Genomic DNA, 26,782 nt, shown 5'->3' with positions numbered 1-26,782 from the left:
CGTCATGTCAACAAGGAACTGGTCAGGCAGGTGAACTGTCGGTAGTGGTCTGGGGCGTGTTCATCTGGCACACTTTTGGATTTCTGGTACGTTTAGACGCATCTCTGAACGGTCCAGGTTACGTGTCCATCTGCATCTCTTCATCATCGTCCTGCACCCACAGAGCAATGGACTCTTCTAGCAGAACAGTTCGCCTACCCACAGAGCCGTGGTGACTAGAACGTGGTTCGAAGAGCATTCCGAAGATTTTAACACCATGGCATGGCCTCCCCGTTCAGCGGACACGAATCTTGTGCAGCATCTTTGGGATGCTGTGGAAAGGTCCGTTCGAGCTTTGGATCCTCCACCCAGGAATGCGACGGAATTATGGACAGCGGTGCAGCAAGCATGGATGGAAATACCTGTGGAACGCTTTCGTGAATTAGTGGACTCAATGCCTCGCCGTGTGACTGCCGTTATCCTGGCGAAAGGTAGGCCTATCGGTTACTAGGTAGGAATCCCATGATTTCTGTTCACTCAGTGTACATTGTCATAGCTAATTTCAAAAATAACGAAAACTATTGTCATATGCTGTAATTCACTGCTTTTAGTGTGAGAGTTTATGTACAATATATACCACCATCAATGTGTGTGATGAACTTGGATGGCGTTCCAGTTTCTGTGCCTGCCGTAACATTAAAATGTTTTTTTGTTTTGTTTGCTAAAATATGAAGGAACTTCTTTGTATGTTAGAGCTGAGACAAATAAATACTTATTAAAGTATAAAGAATTTCAAGAGCACTAAATGAAGAAAACACATCTCATCATTACAATATTATAAATATTTATTCAATATCTAGTACGGGTACCATTTTCTGGAATTAGATCCCTTGTGGAATCAATATGGACTGCACAGTGTGGGGGTGGGGATTTTTATTTTATTAGTTATTATATTCTTATTATTTATCTATCCCCTTTTATTAGATCCTCTTTAAAATAACTCCCCACTTGCGCATCTGACTATTAACTTCACAGAAAATTCTAGGTTCAAGGGGAAAAGCTCTTAGATGTATTTAATTCCCTTCGGATAGGCTGGTACTCAGAACAACAAAAAACACACAAAGGTTATATATAAAATTCAGTTTATTGTACATATTTACATGAATACATCAAAACCAAAATGATTAAACCCAAACATATGACAACATGATCTAGTCTCATCTTCTTATATACATATATCTTAATCATGCATCAGTTAAAACCATTAATAACAATACCAATCCCGTTCAATTCCCTTCTGTATACATTCAATCCTGCATCATTTAAAACCATCAATAACAAAAATCGATCCCTTTCTATTATTTCCTACATATATTGATCATGCGTCAATTAAAACTATTAATAACAAAATATCAATCCTCTTTCTATTATTTCTTACATAATTCAATACTTATTTATTTACTTATCATAATGATTATTAACAGGTATCACTCACTTCTAATTCTCATCCAAAACATATTTAATTGCAGCCAATCAAGCAATTATAAACAAGGCATCAATTACTTCAAATATTTTATATATATGTATTCCCTTCCAAAATTATTTATATATCTGTTAACTTGCCCTGGCTAATGTCCTTCAGCACATATCCTAAAATAACCTATCCTTACAACTGAGTAATTCTTATACACAGTATCTTTTAAAAGTCCTGCTACTTAAATTTCGGGGTTCCTACAGTTCTTTGTGTGTATGTAACTAGCCACTTACTTAGTTATCTTGAGGCTCTGCGGCATGTCCTTCATCTTTCTCGCGGTGAACAGCAGGTCAACCCCATCTGGAACGCATCTCACAAACCTTGGAGAGTTCGACAGGAGTTTTTGGGTTTACTTCTTGGGTTTCGAGTACCTTTGCTCCTAAAAAACGATTCATTTCATCTGGTCAGCACGTTTGTTCTCCCTTCGGTCCGGCTCCGGATTCTATCAGCTTCAGCTCCATTATTTCCGGGGCATCAGACATCCTACAATGAGCTAACTTCGCCGTATTCTGCTTTCTCAACTATTTTAGTTGCCTTCTGCTCTTTACTGAACTCTGTAAAAAAACTCTGAAAACTCTGAACTCTCTTTACTGAAACAAAACTGTGTCTGCTACTGGCTGACGGATTGACTAACTGCTACATCTTAACTTGATCCCCTTTCTTCTCTCCAACACTAATCTATACTACAACTACTCAACTTACTGACACTGACTGACTATACCATCTTAAACTGGTCAACACTTGCTCAACTCTGACCGACTAAACCATTTTAACTCACACCGACAAAATCTCAACTTTGTGTCTTTGACTAACTCATCTTCAGAAACACCGCTAAAAACCTCAACTCTGTCTGTTAAACCATTTTCACTGACATCGACCAAAATCTCAACTTTGTGTCTCTCTTCAATCCTTTCACTGCCTTTTTCCTTCATCTTACTCCCGATTTCGCCACGCCTATTCTCAGTGACTCCTTCCAATCCTATATTCATTTACGAATTCTTCTCATTTGATTTGTTAGAAGGCCTATACTCAGCCTGCCCAGTAGCACGTGTTACCATACACCCACTTTTTACAAGTCTACCAGATTTTCTCCCATACTGAGTGCCCTTTGCTGTTTGCCGATTATCCAAAAAACAACTCTTCTCCTGTCATATAACGCCTTTGTCTCGGTAGCGTTCTAAAACCACGAAAGTCACAGCTCCTGACCACAGCACCTATATTTGGAAACTTATGTGCTGGTCAAGAACCCACTTCCTGTTTTCGTTCGACCTCTCATAAACCTTAATTTGCCTGTTGTTGTTTGGACCCATGCCGCTTTACAGTAGTTTTCTACGTTTATTCCCCGCTTATAACGGAAGTTGATGGCTAATGGCTCTGCTTTTATTACTTACTACCTATTAAATTTATATTCCATGCTGAAAAATCCTATTTATTGAAATCAGACGATATTACTTTCGTATTCACTAGCAGCAAGAATTCCTATTTCTTAATTAATAAAACCAACTTATTATTATTTTTATTCTGTAAGATTTTTAATCTTACAACAGGGTGTCTATCTCCAGATTTTAACCTTTTTCCATCAGGCTATTTGTCACCCTGCTGTTTTGTGGTCGATAGTGATCCCAAAAGCCGACCCCCCCCCCCTTTCAAACATTAGACATTCTCAATTGATTTCAAATCTGGAAAATTAGTCGACCAGGTTAGCTGTCTGAAATATTGGGAATGTTCCTCGATCCATTCAGATACAATTTTGGCAGTGGATAGTTGCGTTGTCGTCTTGAAAGAATCCATTGCAATCCGGGTAAAAATGAAGCATTTCAGAGCGAAGTTGTTACGGTATGACAGAAAGATATTCACTGGAGGTAACGTAACATGCCCTTCTAAAGATGAGCTGATCTAGTCCGTACCAACAGAACATACCCATACCATCATACCATCTGTAGCAGCTTGAGTAGTGAACACGAGACAAGCCTGCATGCTTTTTGAGCTTTACCTGGCGCTATCAACCTAGCATTGTTGTAAAAGATTGTAAATGGAGACTCGTCAGACCACAGGATCTCTCTCCACTGCCCCATGGTCCAATCTCTGTGATGGCGGCACTACTCCAAACGTTCTCTAACGATAACACCTTTCTGAAAATCGGAGAGATCACCTGTCATCCCAGTGACCGGATCTACCAAGAACCCCTAGGAAAGTGTACAGTATTTATTTGATATCAAGGAACTTCTGACCATACCATGTGACAACTGACTTTTGCATTCCATACATTTAATTATCTATTTAATTTGCAGTTGCAAAAGATTTCAAATTTCTTAACCAGTAGTAAGTAAATGATTTATTGGCCTGAATTTAGTCTGCCAACACTGAGTAGCCATTGTTCGTGGATGAGCTGAAACTTTAAAGTTATTAATTCATTCTTTGCAGATGGTTTCTGTCTCTCTCTCTCTCTCTCTCTCTAGGATATTGAGGTTGGTGGGAAATCAACAACAGGAGTCCACGTTGTTAATATCTATGAACTTTGAAGGAGATCATAGCAATCTCATAGCAATGCATAGCAATCTGAGGAGATCTTAAAGAGATTGTCTTTCCAAATTACACAAGAGACTGTCTACAATATAGCAATTTTTATACAAAAAATTTAAAACGTTGGATGCCTTTCTTTTATTGTCATAGTAACCTCCCTAGTAAGCCAATAAACAGTGTCGCTGCTCTCTCATCCATGTGGTAAAGGTCAGATTAATTGTTAATTGTCACTGCTGCGCGGTTACAGAAGTTAAAAATATTTCAGTGGTGAACTTTCATGGGCTATTGCAGACCATAGCCGAATTAGTTCTTTTTTTTTTTTCTCCTGGAAACTCTGGTTTTTCATCCTGCAAAACAACCAAACCCGCTGTAGAACACACAATTTACAGACCCGATATGCTGCTCCCTTGTGGCTTAAATTGTTAGGAGAAAATCCCAAAGAGCTCAACCCAATCCCTCCCTCCATATCAGTATGAAGTAAGGATCAAATTCGTTAGGATTCTAAAGTTTTTCTACGTCTGGCATTTCATGACGCAATGGTATCTTCGAGTTTTCTGAGAATAATAATCATTAAGCGTACAATATTCAAATCTGGAAAATAGTACTGCGTTGTCTCTTTACTTTTTTTCTTTTTAAATTGAAGATTGCACCACAAAGCTCAAGTCGTGAGGATGTGAGTCATGCAAAAGCAAAATTAAAATAATGAATAGATAAACTGCCACTTTAAACTCACTTTCCTGTGTGTATCTGTCTTTCTTTTTGCTTTTGTTAAAATTCGTTTTTGTCACTGCGGTATCAACCAATCCACTCGACTACGACACGCATGACACATCTAGAACTGTGTTCCGGATGTGTTCGTTACGTATTTCCGGTAGATATTAATTTCTTTGCTGTTTATAGAGGCAGTAAAGAGCAGCTGATATTGCATTAAGGAGGAACATTAAACGCATCGCAAGAGGAGTTAAGGGTACGTTTGAAAGCAGCGTGGCTGCTGTACTGTATTGTAAAATGTGGTGATTTTAGCACCTGTGAGTGGTGCACCTGTAAGTGGTTAAATCAACAATTTCTCTATCTGGTGCTTAGTTTTTAAGACTTAACACCATATATATGTAACAATACATTTTTTTTACTTTCAGATGCCAGAATTATGGAGTATATGGAGTTTTTATATCGTAGGTTTGGTGATGTCGCTCTGTTCTCTAGCATCATCCCAGGAACAAGGTAAAGTATAGTGCTTCTGATTTAAGATTTAGTACAGTATTTTCTTGAATACCCCGCGACATTTTTAAGTGATAAAAGAAGTTTTATGTCAATTTATTTACTAAAGGTAATTGTACAGTCCAACGTGCAGGTTTCTGAGCAGTGCAGAACTGCTGCTAGACAGCTCATGGTTTTTTTTTTTCCAACGATATACAGGCATTTTGCGAGCAGGGATAAAAAGGTGATTATCCTGTTGAGTAGGGCAATGGTTAGGCCACATCTTGAGGAACTGCATGGATTCAGTTAAAATGTAGCATCATTACTCTAGTTCAAACAACATGCATATAATGTGGCTTAAATTTAAATCGAGGAAGGATGATTACAGAACAGTTGTCAAGAAATTTGCTTTCACCTAAGCTTGTTGGAAGAAACGTCTAGCAGGTGTTGTGGAAATGGACATTTGGAATAACTCTAAGGAAGAATTAGACAAATTATTAGAGGAAATGGAGAGGTTATGTGGGAAGTGCTTTTTTTTTTGGCTCATGCTGTATAAGCTTGCTTTCTTGCATACTGCTGTTATTAATACTACACCGCTCGACAAAATTAACAGAACACTTAGGAAACTTAGTGTATCTCATCCAGCTTGCAGTGAAGCAGGAAAAATTTGGTATGGAGGCGTACCATAAAATAACGATGAAATGAGAAGACAGCGAGAAACTTCGAACAGGGTTGAATTATCAAAAAAGATCACATTACAAAAGTCGATCAAGACGCTCGAAAATATGTCACATGACATCAGTACAACGTATGATCCCCTCCAACGGCGAAACAAGCCTGACAGTGGTGAACCATGCTCCATATAAGGGTGTCTATAAGATTCTGTGGCAACAAATTCCATTCTTCCAACAGCGCAGACCACAGCTCACTAAGTGACCGAGAAGTTGGCTGTAGGCGTGCAATGCGACGCCCAAGGGCGTCCCACACATGGTCGATTGGATTTGAGTCCAGTGGTGGTGCTGGCCACAGCATTTGTTGGATATTTTCAGTTTCAAGATAATTTCTCCACCATTTGAGCTCTGTGTGCTTTGGCATTGTCGTGCGTGAAAAGAAAATCTGGGCCAACCGCTTCTAAAAAATCACACATAGGGTTCGAGGATCTGTTCTCGGTACCCTGCTCAGTTATGGTTCCCCTATAAAAAACATGAAGGGAGGTACGGCCGATCATTATTCATCCGCACCCGAGAACACCATTTCTGCCGTGTGTCTCTTTCTCTGACGTTGGAGGGATGTCACCGCATTCTTTGTTGTTTCCAGATGAAATAACGTCTATAATCTGTTTGCAGGCTAAAACGAGACTGATCAGAGAACAAAACTGTGCCCCATTTGTCAGGGTTCCAAGTCACATGTTCATGGCACCAGTTTAAACGAGCTCTGTGGTTGTTTGGGGTTAATGGAATTTAAGGTCTTTAAGTTATTCTTGTTTTTTGAGGCGGTCTCCAGGATTCCCCTGTATGCCTCAGTAAAGTCTTAAAAGCATACATGCCAAAGCCGGCAAGTGTGAATAAGTATTGGGAGGTTAATGGAATTCAAAAAAAATTTAGCCTTCTCAAAGCAGTCCGGTTGGAAATGTTTTCTCCTGTGGCCGCAGCAATCTCAAGAAACAGTTGATGACAGAACATCGTAGGGTTTCGTGTTGTCGATAGAACCAGATAGCGGCCTGTTCTGGTTCACATAGCCTTCGGGTGACCTTGACCAGGTTTTTTTAAATGGTTTCTGTATCCTGAAACTGCTTCCCTAGTGCCGAAACGACGCCTCGTGGCACATTAAGCCGACTTGCCACCTCCGCCTGCGACTGCCCGGCTTCAAATCGTCCAACGGCTCGCCATCTCAAGGAATCATCTAAATGACGATTACTCGCCATCCTGAGTACTGGAGTTGTGGCTATCCCACTGAGCAAGCAAAAAAATGGGAAGTAATGTGGTTGCAATCAGTGTTTTTATAGGTACGAATAAGTTGCATAATGTTGCCTAATGGCTCTGTAAGGTAGTAGATCGATTTCTATTGGATACTCGGAATTTGCATGCCAGGATGCTTATAATATCAAATATTCACCTTCGGTGACACTGTTCACAATAAAATAGTCATGAAAAACAGTTTGTTCTGTTAACTTTGTCGAGCAGTGTAATACTAATAATACCTCACAGACAATGCCAGAGACTTAGGTAGTTTGTGGTCTCGAAGTATATATTTAAGGTGCCCTTGGACCAACAGCTTACTACTCGTCCCAGGGCCCCTAAAGATCCTATTGGTCTCAGTATCCAGTATTTTGTCGCCATAGAGCAAGAATATCTGGTAAATGTGATCTTATTTACAGATTACTTTCGAGGTTACCAAACATAGACAGAATCTCAAGCTGTGCAAAGTGGGCGGCCAGAAGAAATACATTTAGTGCCTCATGTTTCCGCCTTCGGGGATAACACGCTAAGAGTGATCAACATTAAATCAGTGGTTTCCAGATTGGAAGAGGCTTCTGTTGTTCTCTTAGTGGCATGATGCACAGGCAAAATGTCAAAAGAGGAAATATATTGAAGTAAAATACGTGTCTCTGCTGTCGGATAACTCTATCTTTTTTTCCAAAAATATATAATTAAGTTTCCGATATGAAATGAATGGAGGACATTGCTTCTACTATTTCCAACTAAAAAACTTAGCTTATTTTCGTAAACCTAAAATGAATTCATTGCTCTACATCTACTACAATAACTTGCTGAACTAATTATAGGCTACGTTTTTAAATCCACTCCTCCATTAACAAACTCGAGAACAATTAGTTTGGCAAGTCATGAATGGAGTTCCTCAGGGGGCTACTCTAGGATCCCTTTTTTTCTAATTTTCATTTGTGATACTGATTACAGTATTACAAATTTCATATCAAAAATTTCTGATGATGGTAAGGTAGATAGGCTTTGAACAACGAGAATCAGAGAAGGTTGAAAGAATAATTCTTAGACAGACAACTCTAAGATAATGTAGCTTAACTTAATTATTAACTTAATAAAACCACTCTAAACGCTAAAGTATATTTTCTCATTTTTCCATGGATCATGCTTAGATTTAAGAGGATTTAGATAAAATATAAAACTAGGAAGACATATTTATTTATTTATTTTACCGCACATGCTATTTAAACTTTTCTTGTATCCCTTATGCATTGTTAATGGCAGCAATTTAAACCTGTTCTAATGGCACAGGTGATACGAGGAACACGCTAAAAAGGCCCTCCATATAAAAAACAAAACAAAACGCGAACACTTTTTATTTATTTAGAGTTACAAACATACAAACCGCGAGCGCTCAGTTAGAATGGTAGCTGTAGCATAATTCATTTACAACCCAATTACACAGCTAAAAAGAAACTATTGAGCTTCATATAATGGAAGACTTTTATCTTTTAGAATGCAAAGACGTCGAATTGGTGACACGTAGCGAGTGGGGTGCACGACAACCGAAATCTATTGAATGGATGGCTGTTCCTGTTCCTCACGTTTTCATTGAACACACTGCTGGATTCGAATGCTTCGACAAGAGCTCTTGTATTTTACTGATGAAGCAAATACAGAACCGTCAGATGGATGTTTATGGTAAGCCGTGCGTGTGTGTAATCTTAATCAGCAAATCATAAATCTTTTGATTGTTAGAATTTCTTGATTGATTCATTTAATGTTAGAATGTGATTTGTTAGAATTACTTGATCGATTCATTCAATCAATACGACTGAGTTCTTTTAATCAATACGACTGAGGTCGTATTGATTAAAAACCACTTGCTAAATGGCAGGACAAACTTCCTCCTTTCAGTTTCTGATCTTGTTACCATATTGATAACTCTTAGAGTGAATTACTTCCTTGTCTGTGAACGAGGAAGTAGCTGCATGTGAAACTCTGAAATTAGATTAGTCAGGGATTTCGATTTGTAGAGTAAACCATTCGAGTGATTCTGCAGCCATGATCAAATGTTGGCAACTATCAGTCCTAACCGCATGTCACGTGTCCGTCTTCAAATTTCCTAGTGAAAAGCAAAATAAATGAATAATGTATTTATTTTCTGTTTATACTCATGGATGACCACTTAAGGACAGAAGGAATTGTAGTATTTAACCTTCCTTCTGACACCAAAATCGATTTTTTGTTTGGTGGATTCAAGTATTTCTACTTTCTGCAATCAATTCTTTGTCTAAGATGGTTAATTCACGCTGTTTTATTTTAAATTTCCAATTTAAAATAAAATAGCATATTTTATAATTAAAATGTAATAATAAAATTAATTTTTAAAAATCGTATAATTAAAATTTCTATATTAATTTAATTATTTTAAAATTCAATTATTTCAGTTAATTAATTCGATATTATTAATTCAGTCATTTAACTAAAATCGTGTATTTTTTTACCTTAATTTCATTTATTTTTTAACTTCGGCCATTTTAACGAAATTAAATGAATTAAATATAGTTTTAATTAAATTTATTTATTTTATTTTTTGACAATGTACAAAAAGTCCGCTTTCTTGCATTATTTAGCCAAATACTAAATATTATTACTAAATGTATTTATTATTTAGATTATTAATTAAATTCGATCATTTGTTTTTCATTTCTAAACTCAGGATGGCAAGATATTGCCTACAGCTTTCTAGTAGGTGGTGATGGAAGGGTTTATGACGCCAGGGGATGGGACCGAGTGGGTGCTCACACCAAACTGTACAACAGCAGGTCCATCGGTATAGCATTCATGGGGAATTTCCAGATCGAAAAACCTAACGCTGCCATGTTGGATGCCGGACAGAAACTTATTGCGTGTGGAGTACAACTGGTGAGTAAACATTATTATCGCACCAAATGTTATCAACAGCTCCTAATCCTTCTGGCATCGTTACTGTTCTCCAAGCAATGAAACAATCCGAGGTCTGACAATAATATTTCAGAACTTTATTTGTTATTCTCCAGATGGCAGCACTTGTCCGGATTTCAGTATTAGTTGAATTCTTTTTTTTTTAAATCACTTCGTCAATACTATGAAAGGGTGATGTTGATGAGTTTTGAGGTAGTAGTGGGCTTCGATCGTTTTCTGAGGATAAAATCAATTTATGGAACGAAAATCGTAATAAACTTTTTACAGAAACTGAAACATTTTTTGACAAGTTAAAGCAGGTGATGTAATATCAAGGTCACTTGAGTAGCTCAGATATTTTCCAAAAGCCAGAATGAACTGGCAGATAACCCTTTTAGAATATGTCTTTTGTCTATATATTTTTTCCACTGTATATATTTTCCAATAACGTTGTCATGGTTCTTTGAACCATGGCAACGTTATTGGAAAATATATACAGTGGTGGACAAAAAAACTGCATCACTTGTGAATTCTGCAAATACAGTAATGTGTTTTGCGCTGCATTGTGGATTGCAGAAATGTTCGAAATGCATTTGTTAGATGGGATGTATATCTCTGTGAATGAAATCCAATCAAAAGACTCCACCCGATATACCTAATTGCCATAAATATCTTCCCAAAGGGTAAAATGCGTAATTAATGGAAATATGAGAAATCATGCAAACGGCAATCATGATAACCAAACATACATTTTATTGATTTACGTGTACAAACTGATGTGACAAATTAACGTAATAGTATTATGTACTGTAAATCACCAAAATAAGTCCTCAATATTTTCTTGTTCCTCCTCGAGCTGCAAGTACAGCCTTGCGATAATATGCTACACAGTTAATCGACTTCTGGATATACGGTTGCCCAATTTCGTGGTACCACACCCTTACAATGCTCTCCTGCAGCTGAATCTTACTTGTTGGCTTCAGCCGTTCAAACCTTGCAATTATTGTCTGATGCAATAGAAGCGTTATCTGAAGCAATGCCTTTGCTTTGAGACAAACGAAATGACTGTAATCAAGCAATATCTTATACGTTTCGCTACAAATGTTACTTTTTTTAAGGTGATACAGTTTTTTTGTCCGCTACTGTATATAAATACTCACTAGGACATAGTGTTAAAGACGACCTAGGAGCTCAATTGTGGAACTGTGCTATTCCTTAAATGAAGCACAGAAAATGAATTTGTGTTACTTTGAACATTCATTAAAAGATAATACAAACTCTCCATTGATATTTAGGCTTTTTTCAACCAAAGTTTCACAAACACATTCATTTTCCTAGCATGGAATGCTGACGATATCTTAAAATCGTCCGCGCTATGGTCTTCATATAATCGAGATGATTGTAATAATTTTTCACTGAAAATTAAATACTCGGGATAAAAGAAAGACTTCATCATCCTTATATTCTGCTAATCCTTATATTTCTGGCTCATTGTCTTTTTTCTTTTTTTTTTTCTGTTTACTCTTAGTCCAAGTTGGTACAGGAGCTGACAAGAACATCCTCAGAAATGTACCCCTTCAATATTTGGTAACCAAACTAGCTAAAAGGATCCTTGCATTATCGCTGTCCGCTCTTTTATTAAAATTTCTATTTGTTGCGAAGCCCATCATTTAGGTTGTATTCTATTAAATTTGTATCTCGCTCTTTTCTGATAATTTTTAATTCCTTTTAGGGTAACGTAGCCAAAGACTACCAACTCCACGGTCATCGAGATGCTGGATGTACTCTGTCACCAGGAATATATCTGTATGATATTATTAAACATTGGCCTCACTATGCTGGACGAGTTCCAGATTATATTCCGTGTCCCAAGGAGTCCTTCATTCTGGCTGGAATCCCATAGTTTTTACATTAACTTCATGAAGGAGAGTTCATGGAAAACGCGGTCTCTCCCTTTTCATTAAATCTTAATTTACTTAACACATAAACCTACGTCCCAATGTGATACTCCTTTCATAATATGTTTACCACGATGCTTGTTGGATGTTCGTGTGATTAATTGTGTTCTGAGTATATAATTTGTAAATTAAAAGAGTGGTGTTATTAAAAAATTGAAATCTAAGATTGTTTTCATAATTTTATTAAATACTAAGAACTTTCTTTTTATGTAAGAGGAGTTGCCATAAATGTTCTGCAGATAGAGTATAAAAATTGTATTAATAAATTATAGAATAGGTTGCTTTGATGGCGTAATATCTTATAAAAACACGAAAAAAAATGCACGTCTTATGCAGTTTCTAATTTTTCCTCACCCCAGAAAATCGAGAATGAATATCCAGCAATATTCAGTAATCAAATTTTTGACCAAAGAGGCCAGAAATGGTAAAGATATCCGTGAAATAATGAATGGAGTGTTTGGGAAGTATCACCCAGTTATGCTACGTTGCAAGATGGTTGGCAGAGTTCAAAGGAGGATGGGAGTCGGTTGAAGGTGATCCAAGGTCTGGTTGGCCATCTAACGCGATCAATTCTGCGATCGTTGAAGAAAATGTTTTAGAAAACGGAAGAACTAAAGTGTTGGAACGGGCAAAAGTACTTAACTTTCACCGTGGAAGCATTTTAACAATAATACACAAGCAATTGGGAATGTCCAAAGTTTGCGCAAGATGGGTTCCCAGAAACCTTTTCATTCATAACAAACATCAGAGGGTGGAGCCATCAAAAGTGCATTTAAAATTAATTAAAACAGATTTTTATCCAGTAGTTACTGGTGTTGAAGTTTGGCTACATTTTTATGATTCTGAATCAAAATGAGAAAGTATGCAGTGGAAGCACAAGGGATTTAAACTCGAAAATGTTTCGAACCTAGCTGCGAGCTGGAAAAGTGTTGTCCTTAATTTTCTAAGATAAAAAGGACTAATATTTTCAAATCGTGACAATAATTTCTGTGAAAATCACGTAAATTTCATGAATCCATATAAGTTTGTTTAGCCAACTTTGATTTATGAAACATTATGCAATACTATGAATCCCGAGATTTCCGAAAATAGTCTTCAAATATATATATATATCGCCTTTGAAAATTCTACTCTTTCTCTGCTTCATAGCGAGTAATACGTGTTATAACTGATAGTAAATCTTTAGCAATATATTTATCAGCAAATTCAACAACGAACCGATGGTAAAAGTATTTGCATTTAAATGTTATAATGGCATGAGCACTTGTGGGTAGCACAGTTGGTAGAATCGCCATCTTCCTCACACCGCGTGGAAAGAGCTGAGTTCGAGTTCTGTCCACGACGTAAGGAATTCTTTGCACCTTTATCAAAACATGGCTGAGTTAGTGGGTCTCAAACGAGGATACTATGTTTTTTCTCCCGTAAACTCGGTTTTTCCGTCCAGAAAATTGACCACAGAACACAAGAAATTTTCAAATTGTATACACGGAGTAATATGACATCTGTGAAAAGATTATAATCTTAAAATACAATATTGCAGATATGAAACATGATTAATTTTAAATACAGCGAAAAACAGTCTAAAACGTCATAAACTCTAGTTCTATTCCACTCTGGATATACTCTAGTCCTATTCCACTTATCCTTTTTGCAAAATATACTTCCCATTCCCTTGACAACAGAGTCACCTACAAAAACTAGCTACTGTGGAGCAGCGCATTCTGCCTTGGGGGGTTGCCGCTGTGTTGCTTCATGATCAAGTGCAAGCGCTGGCATTGATGCGGGCAGCTGAGAGCTTAATCCCGTCCCTCTCAGTTTAAATCCTCTGAGGGCATCCACCCTGTTCTTCAAGCTCTCATAAAAGCCCATAACGCTGAGTTGGCGCTGATATCCTCACATTCCTTACATCGAGCACACCCACATCCCCTTTTGTAATATCATGTTTCGTTCCAGAAAACTCCGCAAGCATCAAACGCACTATACATTTCAATAAGCCTGTGATTCAGCTATTATCTAAAACAAATTATACTCCAACCTACGTGATTTAAAGCTACAAGCTAATTTTGTACTACAATTCAAAACCTACAATTCCACTACTACGCACTATACTACTATATTTACGCAAAACCACCGACACCAAAAGTGCTGCGAATATTAATGTAGTACATTATGTACCACCTGATAAAGGTACGTTATTAAACCACGTATGTGTTGTTATAAATTATAGTTTATAAGCTTCTTCTAATACTGATTACACGGCTGCAAAACTACTTAGAAAGTTGTAATAATTCTTTCATTTCACAAAAATATTGTTTAATTTCAATTTAATCATCTTGTGACAATACCACGCATGTGTCCTTGTATAATTTAAGATATTAATTCTTTTACGAAGAATACACAAATAGATTAAGTATAAGAGTTTTAATCAGAAAAAAAAATTGTTTATTGTTTATAGCCTCTCATTTAAGATTTTGTTGTTGTTTTTTTGGCAATCCAGACGTCTCTGCCTCTTTCAGTCTTCTTTCTTTGTGTGCTCATGCGTGGGGCACTATTTTACAGTTCTTTTACCTACACAGCCAGAAGTCAAAGGAGTCTCATAAAGGTTGTAAATAACAGTTTCAATAAGAAACCTTTTTGGTTTTGCTTCCAAAGTTGCAGTCAGTCATTTCTTCAAAGCTACCTAGTGGGAAAATAAAACTGAATAAATAAAAAATTAAGTTAAATTAAATTAAATTAATGAAATCTATAATAACGAAGCTATGAAACATATAATTATGAAATTTCAATACATATCAAGGGAATCATTGGAGTGTCATCGAAGCCTCCATTATGACTGGCCAAACTGCAAGTCGGGTTGCATCCACTCCACGCATTCCAACTGTCCCCTCTGATCTGCCATTTCCAGCTCTTTGCTTAAGTTTTGCCAATCACAACCTCAGGACACAGGGGCAAACGTTCAAGGACATTGACCTCAATCTGTAATGTATCATGGTCAACTCTACTTTGGCCTAAAACACAACAACAACAACAACAACAACGCAGAGACGGACTGACTCAAATATGGAGTGAAAAGAAGCCCATTGAAGTTCCTCGCGTCATTTAAGGGATTCGAACCCGGAACCTTATTCCAGCCAGTGTGGGAGGACGGTGATTGTAACTGCGATACCAGTGAGGAATGCTTCAGTTAGTTTTCTCTTAATTTTTGGCCAAAAACTCCACTGGCCCTGAAACGAGCTGAAGTGGTGTGTGGAAGCAAATAATGTATTCTACCGCACGCTGCCATCTAATGTTTCAAAAGAGTTTGAGTTTTTCAAAATCATTTGAGCGAAAAGTAGAATTATTTAATTAATCGAAATAGCTTTACAGTTAACTTCGATTCACTGGTTGTTTATTGCAATAAAATTTTAGTTGTTCAATCACTGACTGTTTCTACTCTGCTTTATATATATATGGTTTGGGCAATCGAATAGAACAATATTCAAATAACGTAATAAAGAGTATTTTATTATTTACTCATATTTCTCAATAAAAATAGTATAGAAAACGGTTTATTAAGTTATATTAAAGTTAAAGATCCGTAAGGAAGCTTTAATGAAACAAATAAATACTTTTGTAGCTTCACAGACAAGAAAAATTAGAAGAAACCGTTAATGTTTGTCCTTCATATTGTTTAGGTGTAAGGATAGGTGTTGGCTTAGTGCCGAAGGCTAACCAAGTTGCTATTGTTTGCTGTTTTCCCCCTGGGTCAAAATTTATTTCTAATGAATACATTGATACAATAATTAACAACGGCAAGCCTCTTTCTTTCTTCCTTCCTGTGATTGGAAATCTGTGAGGAAATCTTGACGAGTTCCCACACAAACCAGAAACAATTTCAAACCAAGACCTTCGCAGATAATATCTGCGATGGAAACTTTCACACAGGTGCATATTAGGGACATTGAATACATTTTCGCATACAGAATGAAGAGAGTGTTTCTCACACTGGACAGCATAATCATGACAATAGAGAGAGAGAGATAGAAGTCGTCAGTTTGCAGGAGGAAAATCAGGAAAGTCAGGAATTCTGTTTTTATGGTATACAGGCATTGGTTTCACGGCGGAAAACATTATTGAAAGAGTAATAGAGATTCTTTCAAAACATTATGAGGTTTTTAACCATCAAGTATCAAAGTTTTTCTAACAATAAACAGCAAATCGACCACACAACGCACACAATTTACAGACATATTATATGTGGGCGCAATATAGCCTACGTTGCTGATGCGCCTAAAACCCTACAACAACAAGCCAACCAACCAACTGGACTTAAACATAGAAATCAGAGAAGATGTATTAAACAAGATTAGTGGCCTCACCATTGCTTCATCAAATGGAATAACTATCTCTTTAAACCTGCCAGAAAAGTGCCTATAAATCATTAACAGACTCTATGAAATAGCCTGACCGAGAACTTCGTGTGGAACTGTACAGAACCCACAGGCCAATCAGTAGCCGATCAGATTAGTCAGATATGGTTCCTCTTAACAAGAATATGCTGTGTTTCCCTTTATATTTCATTCCTTGAAAGATGCTCCTGTTTTGCATCTTTAACTAAGGATTACGCAATCTTTCCTGAAAAGTCAAACTTACATGTCTGTCCTCTGAACCACCTTTATGAATAGGAGAAATGTATGCTCATCTCTGCTTATAGGGATTTCTCCTGAATCCAAGGATACTTTCGTTATAATAGTTGATGATGTGATGTGATGTTATCTTTGCTGTTTCCTTCAGTAACTGGATCGATTCCATCAGCTCTTGGTGTCTTGTTTACTAATAATATATACATTTAACATTGGATATTATTCCTGAATATAGTTTTGCTATATTCAACAATCATTTAATTTAATACACCAACAATTTGAACAAAATAGAAACGGGTATTTAATCGTTTAAGAAGGTACGAAAGGGCGAGGAGAAATTCGCAGAAAAGAAAGAGAACTTTGATTCAAAGCAGGTCAAGACCGTTTTCCTCGAAAAAAGGATTAAGGGAAAACAAGTTGCGGCCTAGATATATAAGGAGAACGGTACGAATTTGAGGCGTCTTTTTGCCTTTTTTTCGTTGTGTACAGGTGTAGGGTGGTAGGTGGTGAAGGAGTTGTGTATGTAGAAGTTTTGTGGAGAAATGGCATAAAATGTGAGGAAGTTCGCCAAAGAAAAGGTTTTGGAGGAAAAAGTACAAGAAAATAGGATCCTATAACGTCAGAGGCGAGCGGTGGGCCTTTAGATATCCGGGACAGATTAATTCGACTGATTAGCAATTAGCAAGTGGATCTGGAAGTAAGTTGCCAATTTTCCCTCATAATGTCTCACGCGCTAAAATTATTCAGACTAGAAGGATTTACTACTAACTGGAACTCCCTGAAGCATTCAGTGTTTCTGAGGAATAATATATTTCATGAGTCTACTGTTAAGGATAAATATATTAACTCTTTAGAGCGTGGAGTTTATATGGAGTTTGTAGGAGTTTTTGTATTTGGAGTGTACAAGTAAATTCTAATAGACCCTTGCTGTAAAGTAGAGTTGTAGAAATATCCGCGTTACTCAGGAAGACTGTATTTTAAAATGTATAAGTTAACTGATGAGAATTGTGTTTTATAAAGAAAATGTATGATTAAGACCTAACAATATTATTACACGTATATTAAATTGTTCTTTGATAGTTACGTGTGTCTAGAGTAAATTTGTCTTCACTCTACTCTGTATTCTAAAAGGACACGGAGTTTTCCCTGCGGTCAGAGGCCCTAACATTTAAAATAAAGTAGGACAGCAGACATTACACGGCAGTGTTTGTGTAAATTGTAATAGATAAAAGTTGGCTTTAATCAGCCAGAACAAACATAGTCCTACATTTCTTTTGGAAAGGTCAAGTCCAGGTTTCGTCGGAGGAACTTTCTTGTTGACAATGGAATCTGTTGTTGTCATATCAAGGGAGGATTCTAGTGCCGTGTGTTTTAAATTTTTGGTGAGGTACTGCTGCTTGTTTTTGTTGACTTGAAACCTAAAAAGAACAATCGAATGTTTCCAGGTAACTGGGAACATTCGATTGAAAATCTGAAACCTTTTGCAACTGGCATTAAGAGAATTAAACGTACGGTAAGCAAATATAAGTTATCATATGGTATGATTACAAGTTACTCTGTATCAGATGAATAGTACTATTTTCTGAGGCTTCTTAATCGATCCGATCACGGGGAAGACACGTTTAGCAGGAGTGGCTGTTGAGAAAACAATGGACATCTCTGGTGTGTCAACAGCAACCTTCTCAAAAGTATAGAATGAGGAGAAGATGAAAGAAGAATGCAACTCTAAAAGGAAGAAATGCAGCAGGAAGACGGTATTCCAAGAATGAGACAAGGAATTTAAAGCGAATTATGCCTCGGAATTGTCTAGTTGGAAGGCCCAGCGTTTAGAAAATGACCGAAAATTTCAATTTAGACAAAGCAAGATTCATATCAAACCAAATTATGCTGTGCGAGTTGAACAATCTGGGATTTGCCTGTACGAAAGCCACTGTTTTCTGTAAAAAATCGAAAAATTCCACTGCATGGTGCCACCAACTCCAAGATGGGGAATATGTAAATACAATTGCAAAACAAAAACTTCCCTTTTAGCAATACTTAGTTCACTCCACAGGAAATTCTGATCTCTGGGGTCTATTATATAAAATTAGCAAAAATAAGTTTTACTCTCATGAAGTGTACAACGCTAGTGAACAACGGTACTGAAACTACTAACTGGAATGACTCAGTTAATGCCATCGTGGATCGCTTGCTTCCCGTAGACGATCTAACCACAGAAACTACAGAACAATTATATATTAGGAATACCAACTCAACCTACCACTTCTCATATGAAACGGATCTCTTCACTCTTCCTGAGCAAAAATGTCCATAAATGTCCAGGTTTAGACCTTGTGGAAAATGCTGTAATTCTCAAATTTGCTGAAATCTGACCAGAAATGCTTCTAACTGTGTACAACAAATGTCTTACCGAGGGGATTTTCCTTAAACTCTGGAAGATAGCTTTGATCAAAATTATACACAAACCTGACAAAAATAAATCTGATCCCAAAGCATACAGACCCATCTCGCTTTTAGCAAACCTAGGCAAACTATCTGAAAGATTGTTAGCATCCAGAGTAGCAGATTTAATTGAAGGTCAAAACTTAATGTCTCCATCCCAATTTGGCTTCAAGAAGGGAAAATCCTGTGAAGAGGCCTCGGTCTCTTTAGCTATCCACATATCAGCTTCCAGGGCTAAATATGAGCTGGCCATATGCATTGACTTCGAGGGAGCTTTCGATTCCCTCTGGTGGGAGAACGCACTCAATTGTCTTACCAAAGCCAAGTGCTCTCAGCAACTGTTCCAAGTTATTAGAAGCTACTTCCAAAATAGACTCATCCAAGTAATCTTGAAACAGCAGTCTCTTTCAAGGACCATCTCAAGAGGATGCCCCCAGTTCTGGGACTCCTCTTCAGGAACATAGTTTTGGACAGCTGGCTCATGCAAAAACCTGACATTATTTCTGACTTCGCCTACGCCGATGATTTGGTTCTTCGAATTCCAGGTCAATCGCGTCTTCAACTAGAACAATCAGCCAATATAACTCTTTCTGAGCTAATCAAGTGGTCTAGTATAAATAAATTACGAATATCTGCCATAAAAACAAAACTGATGGTTTTTAAGGGCAAGTTAGATTACAGAAGGTATCCTAATATAAAGATAGACGGTAAGAAAATCCCTTTTGTACCAGAATTAAAACATCTTGGCATAATTTTAGATGATGGGTTAACCTTCTCCTCTCATATTAATCACCTCGCCTCGAAAATTAAGAAGTTCACTGCAGCAATTATCCGCATTTCCAAATCGGACTGGGGACTAAATAGGAAGACTCTCTTACTATATTATACAGCAGTATTCGTACCAATAACAACATATGCTTCGGGAGTCTGGTTCCATAGAGCCGTTAATGTTAGACTCCGTTCCAAGCTCATCTCCATTCAACGGATTATGCTGCTTGCCATGCTCCGGGCCTGCAGGATAGCGTCCTCTGCTGCTCTGCAGGTCCTTGCTGGAGTCTTACCACAAAGGACTATGCTGTCGTCTAAAGCACGGAGTTTCTCGAGAGATTCTCGGCATCTCATGTAACCATCAAAGACGAGAAACGGAGAATTTCGAATGAACTTATTAATGTGTGGCAATCACGATGGGATTCCAGTACTACCGGTCAAGTCATCCGCTCTTTTGTCCCTGCAGGTATCTTCCCTATCAACAAGAACGTTCACCAATGGTTTTCTTCCAGCTTAACAACCTCATATATACTTACTGGGCACGGCTCCATCAACTCCAAAATATTTCAATTTGGCTTGTCTGACACCAATCTCTGCTTGTGTGGAGCTGAGGAAACCTGGACGCACATTCTGTATCGCTGCAACCTTACCACGACGACAGATCTACACTACAAACTGCTCTAAGCAACTTTTCTGAAGGAAATGAAGTGGCACTGACTGAAAATTCTCCATCGTTCTCAGCTCTACAATAATTCTCCCCTGCTGTTTTGAAGAGTTTCAAAAGAAAGCAACTCTTCTCGTGTCTATCATCATTTCAACAACAACAAGGAACCAGTCCAACACCTACAATATCTATCTATATCACTAAAAACTGATATCACCTTCCATCTCCTTTTTTCCCCTTGGCTGGTACCTCAGTTTCGGCAGCTGTAGGTACGGGATTAACTAGCACCCACTGATATAGCATTGCCTCCAGTGGGTGCGGTTTTCGTCCTTCCAAGGACAGAAAAAAAAAGACTGCTGTCTTGTGGTTCCTTGTGCCACAATTTATACTTCTGATTGGTTGCATGATGTGATTTGCTGTGTGGTGTTACATGTTCATTTCACTTATGACATTGCAATTAAAATGACTCTGACTATGTATATCATTGTGTATGTATATAGCGGATCTGCCAGTTTCTGGCTAGGGACCGCTTCTTGTTGATTTAAATAAAAAAAAAACCTCCAAGATGGACTGTGAAAAAAGACCATGTGATCTGAAGAGTTTCAATTTACACTTTTTTTGCGCTAATGTTAGGGTGAAAGTGTGCCGTGAACCTCATGAAGCCATACATCCAGACTGTCGGGTGTCCACCACTCAAAAGACTGGAGATGGCATCATAGTATGAGGTAAGTCCTGTCGGTACGGACTGGCTCCGCTCCTACGGTTAGAAGGTCGTGTTACCTCCAACGAATATCCTTCTATCGTATCAAAACAACTTCACTCTGCAACCCTTCATTTTTACCCAGATTGCGATGGATTCTTTCAAGACGACAACGCAACTATCCACCGTAAAAAAATTGTATTTGAATAGTTTCAGGAATATTCCTAAGGTTGCCAACATCTACCCTGGCTGCCTAATTTTCCAGATCCGAATTTTATTAAGAATGTCTGAGATGTGATGAAAATTGGCTTTGCAGTTTTCAATCAATTACAATACAGCATCTGACAAATATTGTGATGGTATGACGAAATCTGCAGATAGATTCTCTCAGACACCTAGTGGAATCCATGCCACAAACATGTACGGGCTGTACTTCGGACAAAGGTTGGCCCTTCAAGATATTGAATAAAGATTTCTAATTTTTTTTGTCCAGTGAGTGTATACCAAGCATAATGCGTACCCTATAAACCGACAGAGAGGAGTATTGTAATTTCATGTTTATTTGAACTTCGCCAAACTCAAACATTACACCATACTAAAAGCATGAATAGAAATAATAACGTCTATAATTCTTGTGCTCATGACTATGTGCTCTGTTCATTATCTTTGGCCTTCGCCTGGTCTTAATTACAGTATTCAACAGCTAAGGCTTTCGTCTAGGAAACTCTCCTTCCCCCTCCCGTCTCACCTTGGTACTTGTCGCAAGCTGCTGCATATTTTAATATTAATTTACGCTCCGCTGAGTTTTAATAATTCGTTTATCTTCAACCGGACGCCATATTTTTTCGTTTGTTTTTGGTACTGACGCATGTGTCGCATTAGGTGTATACAGATCGACCCCATTTTAATTACCACCTCGGAACCAGCAAAGCATTTCAAGGATAATGATTTCAACCGGAATGGTATTATCATCTGTCTATAATCTCTTGATATCTTTGAGAGAGTCTACTACTGTGCAAAGTTTTCTTGATGCTCGCAGATACTTTTCTGTTTCTTTTAAACTTTACTACTAGTACTCCTGAGTAGGCCTTACAATACCGGGATCCCGGGATCTCGAATACCGGGATACCGGTCATTTTTTTCCGGTATTGAAATACCGGTTTTTCGGTACTAATTTAAAAAAAAAATAATTGTTTATAATTTAATCACATAAAGGTTATAAAATCACCTTTATGCGATTATGACGTCGTTATCTCTACTAGCAAATGTTCCATAAATCATCGATAGGACACCATGCAACGTTGCAACCTGTCCACAATTCTCGGACAACTTCATGTCTGACCATATTGTAACTCCCAAGTCCCCTCCTCCACTACTGACTTTAGTTCAACTCCACCAAGTGTATAAGTTATTTTGGGGTTGCTGTTTCCCAGGTGTAAGACCTTTCATTTTGCTGAATTAAAGCATAGCTGCCACTTTTCTGACCATCCCGGAAGTCTATCTAGGTCACTCTGAAGAAGCTCTGCTTGGCGGCGATCATTAACTACTCTACTGATCTTTACATCATCTGCAAGTTTATACCTCATGCCCTCCATAGATATTTAAGATAACCAAAAACAACAGTGGTCCCAATACTGATCCTTGGGGAACCCCACTACTTACATTAACCCAATCTGGGGAATAACCATTTATCACAACCCTCTGCCTGGGGCTCTCAAGCCACCGTGCTATCCATCTAAGGATTTACCCTATGATTCCAGCCTGCTCCAACTTATAAAGTAACCGCTCAGGTGGGACTGAGTTAAATGCTTTGCTGAAATCCAAATAAACAATGTCGAAATTATTCTCTAAATCCAGCTAACGAGTGACCTGTCAAAACGACTAACCAGATTTGTTAAACATGATTTTCCCTTTATAAAACCATGCTGTGTATCCTACAGAATTCCATTTCCATCTAAATAATCCTGAATTACATTTCCATCTAAATGATCCTGAATTATATTTCCATCTAAATGATCCTGAATTCCACCCTTGATCATTGCCTCCATGATTTTCCCTACTACTGAAGTTAGACTGGCCAGTCGGTAATTTCCCGTTGCACTCCTAGAACCGCCTTTATGTTCCAATTTACACCAATCCAACGGAAGCTCTCCTGTCCAGTGATGCTCTCATAACTAGCCTTAATGGTTCAATGCACTCACTTGCCGCCTCCTTTAAGATTATAGGGTCTATGTCATCAACCACAGGAGCCTTACTCGCCTGTAGGCGCGAAAGTTCTCATTAAATAATCATTTTAAATTTCAACATCATTAATTACATTTTTTTCAACTTCACTTCCATAATATCTCATTGACACAAAGGGGTTTTTTTATGTAAATATCGATGGTAACTGTTGAGTTCATCTGCAACTTCAGCTATGGTATCTAATACTCTCCCACGTCCATTACATAAGGGTCCAATCTGATTTGTCCTTCTGTTCTTTGCATTTATATATGTGAAGAATTCCTTAACTGCACTCTTTGCTCTCTTCTTTATTCCTTATTCCCACTCTTTGCTCTCTGCCAGACTCAGTAAAGATACTATAGTGAAAATTATACTTCGCTGAATGAAACGTCTTTCTCCTTCAGAAAATGATGAACATAATTCAACCATGGAAGACCGACGTGGAACAGAACATCAGTGTTCCGCAAATTCTTTCCAAAATAAGAAATTGCCTGACTCCAATGAGATTTTAAAAGATGAACTTGAGTCGGAAATTAATGAAATACTTTTTTAACTATTTTTGCTAAAAAAAGTTCAAAGCTTAGAAAATATGGACTGAGATCGTTTACGATTATCTCAGTACCAGAATAAAATCCAAAAGAGGGAGTTTTCTGCCGCCAATCAAATATGTACCAAAATTAGATCCATTTTAAACGATCATACTATTGATTGCTTATGTTTCTTAAGAGCTCACTTTATTCGGACAGGTAGTGTGGATGCTTAAACATAACCATATGCAAATATGCAATATTTAATATTCATTGAAACTTCAATTTTACGATTTCCAATTTTGAATTAATCGCGATTTTTCGTTTGTTTTCTTCAGTCCTGAAGAAAATTTCCTAAAGACAAAAAGTCCCCGAAGAAAATTCCCTACTTACAAATATTCTTTGAAATTACTTTTCAGTTGTAAGGAAAAAAATATACACGAAAAATTTAAAGATTTCTTCGAAATTGTATTTTATATTTCACGAAGTTTAACTGAACACCTCTTGTTTTCTTCACGAAAGAGCAAAATACTTATTTTTACATAATTATGTTTAATTAGAATTACACAAAATTTAAAGGATTTAAAATAAAGATGCTTGAAGGAGTACCTTGTCTTTTAATCTACTTTTGTGGCCAGCAGGAAATTCACTCTTTATCCACCTCCCCGCTCCCCAAAAAACGCTATCAGTGACTGACGTTTATCAGTGACAAAATTATTAAAATTTTGTCACTGATAAACGGTAATCTTTTTACCTTTTTACCACTAGGTACTCTAACTATATGGCGCAACTTAAAAAATCTATTAAAGGCAGCCAAAGCAACCGAAATTAAACTTTTTCTAGGAAGAAGAAACTAATAAAATATCTTGATATGTAAAAGGAAAATATTTATTATTTGCCTTTATTTTTGTCCCCTGCACACATTCATGGTACCTACAGCGAACGCTTAATTCTTACCTTCAATCGAACCGTCTTCCTATCTTTCTTAAAACGTTCGTAGATCCCACATGACTGCGTATCTCATCTTGTTCTTTCTTCAGCAGCATCAGCTCATCCTGTGACGCCATCATACTGCTGGTCACGTGGGCTAAGGTCTGATTCATCAAGTATATCTGGTCTTCGAGACCCTCCATAATAATACGCAGTTCAGTGACTTGTATAGCTGCATTAGGCTTAGCCACTCTGGAGTATTCAGATGTGTCCACGGCTGCATCTTCTATAGCCAGTTCTCCTAGTTTATCCATAAAACTCCTCACGTTCGAATTCACTTGCTTGCTACGCGAAAATTCGGTCAACACCCCCATCAAGTGATCAATCAAAGAAGGTATAAATCGCTGAAGTGATTTCACCGGAAGTTGAAGACGTTGCAGACGCTCGTCTTGTTCTTTTAATTCCGTGCCTACGATGTCCACGGTGTGCTTGATAGGCGAAAATTCTGCCACCTTCCATAGTCCATATTTGGCAACACTTTCCAGTAATTCGACTGTGGAGACCAGCTGGCACATATTGACACTGGTGGGGCACACAAGTCTGGAGGACTGCGCCGAGGTCGTAATAAACATCAGAGGGATAGCTATGATAAAGAAACCCAAAAATTTACCGTTCATCCTAAACTAATTTCGCTTGGGATTTATTCCTGTTAGAAGAACTGATCCATACAAAACTCATACGTCTTCAAAGGTGGAAATCTACCCACTCAACCTTATCGTACGCATAATAACTTATAAAAAAACACGCACTTTTATCAAACTAATATCTGTATCAAACATACCATGATTCTGCAAAACTAGAAGCTAATTAACACGTTTTCCCAGAACGGAAATAATAGTTATTCACATCTTTAATTACAGCCACCGGAAACTGTTAACAATGGTGTTGAAATGAACAGAAGCTGTCTCCAATCAGACGACGTCATTTATGTAACACGCGTGCGTATGTAGATTTCATCTGCTGCACGAGACAAGGCAACTATTAAATGAGGCGGAAAAAAAAAATGGACAAACTGGTTTACCGTGTAAAATGGTGTAGGATCAATAGTTTGCTCTAAGTGACCTTAGAGACCTGTCGGCCTCTCCCTGTAGATGGCTGGCTTGTTACTAGTTAGAAATGGGAACTGGGGCAGCCTTGACGAACTTAACTTACAAGTTTAAAACAAGAATAAGAAACAAGAAACAAATGGTCATTATCCTCTTTATTCAAAAACAATTGTGGGATTTATATATCATTTAGATTAGCCTATATTATAGGTGTACTGTGTTTCCTTTGGACAAAATATTTACTGGGAGAATATGAATAATTACGAAAAAGCATTCTCAATATTTTTTTTTACTACAAAGGAGTATGGGGGTGGGGTAGAACCAAATCGATAATACGCATAGTTATGTTTTGTATTATAAAATGATGGAACCATTATTGGCTACCTGCTGTTTGGGCTTCAAGGTTACGTGAAGGTTATATTGGTGTCCAGTGTAATGTTACTGCTATTTTAAAAGTTATGTAAATAAAACTATTGAAATAATTTAAAATATTTCTATGGTTTTATTGTAAATACAGAGGAGATGAATTACTGGACTGAACAAAAATATATATAAAAAAGGGATCAATTTCGAAAAAGAAAAGCAAAAGCATAACGCACCTCATCCTGACTTCTTGTTTTTTTAATATCAAATATCTCACGATTGGATCACTGCAGAATTGGGCCCTCGTGGGCAACAAAGTTAGTAGAATCGCCATCCTCCCCACACTGGGTGGAAAAG

The 26,782-nt window shown here is 37.5% G+C and overlaps 2 protein-coding genes across 3 annotated transcripts; one reads left to right on the top strand and one right to left on the bottom strand.

Annotated features, from left to right (window-relative positions):
• Positions 1-4,914: 4,914 nt before the first annotated feature.
• Positions 4,915-12,121, top strand: LOC150090066 (peptidoglycan-recognition protein SC2-like). Of its 2 annotated transcripts, none has more exons than XM_090389737.1 (5): positions 4,915-5,003; positions 5,173-5,257; positions 8,692-8,877; positions 9,899-10,104; positions 11,855-12,121. In XM_090389737.1, the coding sequence occupies exons 2-5, from the start codon at positions 5,173-5,175 to the stop codon at positions 12,023-12,025; spliced, it is 648 nt and encodes a 215-aa protein (XP_090245863.1). In that variant the 5' UTR covers positions 4,915-5,003; the 3' UTR covers positions 12,026-12,121. The 2 variants fall into 2 exon arrangements, with proteins under 2 accessions (XP_090245863.1, XP_090245864.1); XM_090389738.1 differs by having other exon boundaries at positions 4,971-5,079.
• A 2,365-nt stretch (positions 12,122-14,486) lies between these two features.
• Positions 14,487-25,791, bottom strand: LOC150090065 (uncharacterized). Its single transcript, XM_090389740.1, has 2 exons — positions 24,984-25,791; positions 14,487-14,760 (listed from the first exon to the last, which is right to left on the bottom strand). The coding sequence occupies exon 1, from the start codon at positions 25,631-25,633 to the stop codon at positions 24,986-24,988; it is 648 nt and encodes a 215-aa protein (XP_090245866.1). The 5' UTR covers positions 25,634-25,791; the 3' UTR covers positions 14,487-14,760; positions 24,984-24,985.
• Positions 25,792-26,782: the final 991 nt, after the last annotated feature.

This window comes from Mastigoproctus giganteus, chromosome 2 (genome assembly GCF_048544385.1).
Source record: "Mastigoproctus giganteus isolate SK-2022 chromosome 2, ASM4854438v1, whole genome shotgun sequence".
Classification (NCBI taxonomy): Eukaryota; Metazoa; Arthropoda; class Arachnida; order Uropygi; family Thelyphonidae; genus Mastigoproctus; species Mastigoproctus giganteus.
The sequence above is the reverse complement of the archived record's forward strand: the minus strand, read 5'-3'. Positions and strand labels throughout refer to the sequence as shown.

Bases quoted from the DNA above. Each gene is read 5' to 3' on its own strand.
- LOC150090066 (XM_090389737.1), top strand. From the start codon at position 5,173: ATGCCAGAATTATGGAGTATATGGAGTTTTTATATCGTAGGTTTGGTG. The intron at 8,878-9,898 runs GTAAGCCGTGCG...TTCTAAACTCAG, and splicing joins CCGTCAGATGGATGTTTATG to GATGGCAAGATATTGCCTAC. The intron at 10,105-11,854 runs GTGAGTAAACAT...AATTCCTTTTAG, and splicing joins TTGCGTGTGGAGTACAACTG to GGTAACGTAGCCAAAGACTA.
- LOC150090065 (XM_090389740.1), bottom strand. From the start codon at position 25,633: ATGAACGGTAAATTTTTGGGTTTCTTTATCATAGCTATCCCTCTGATG.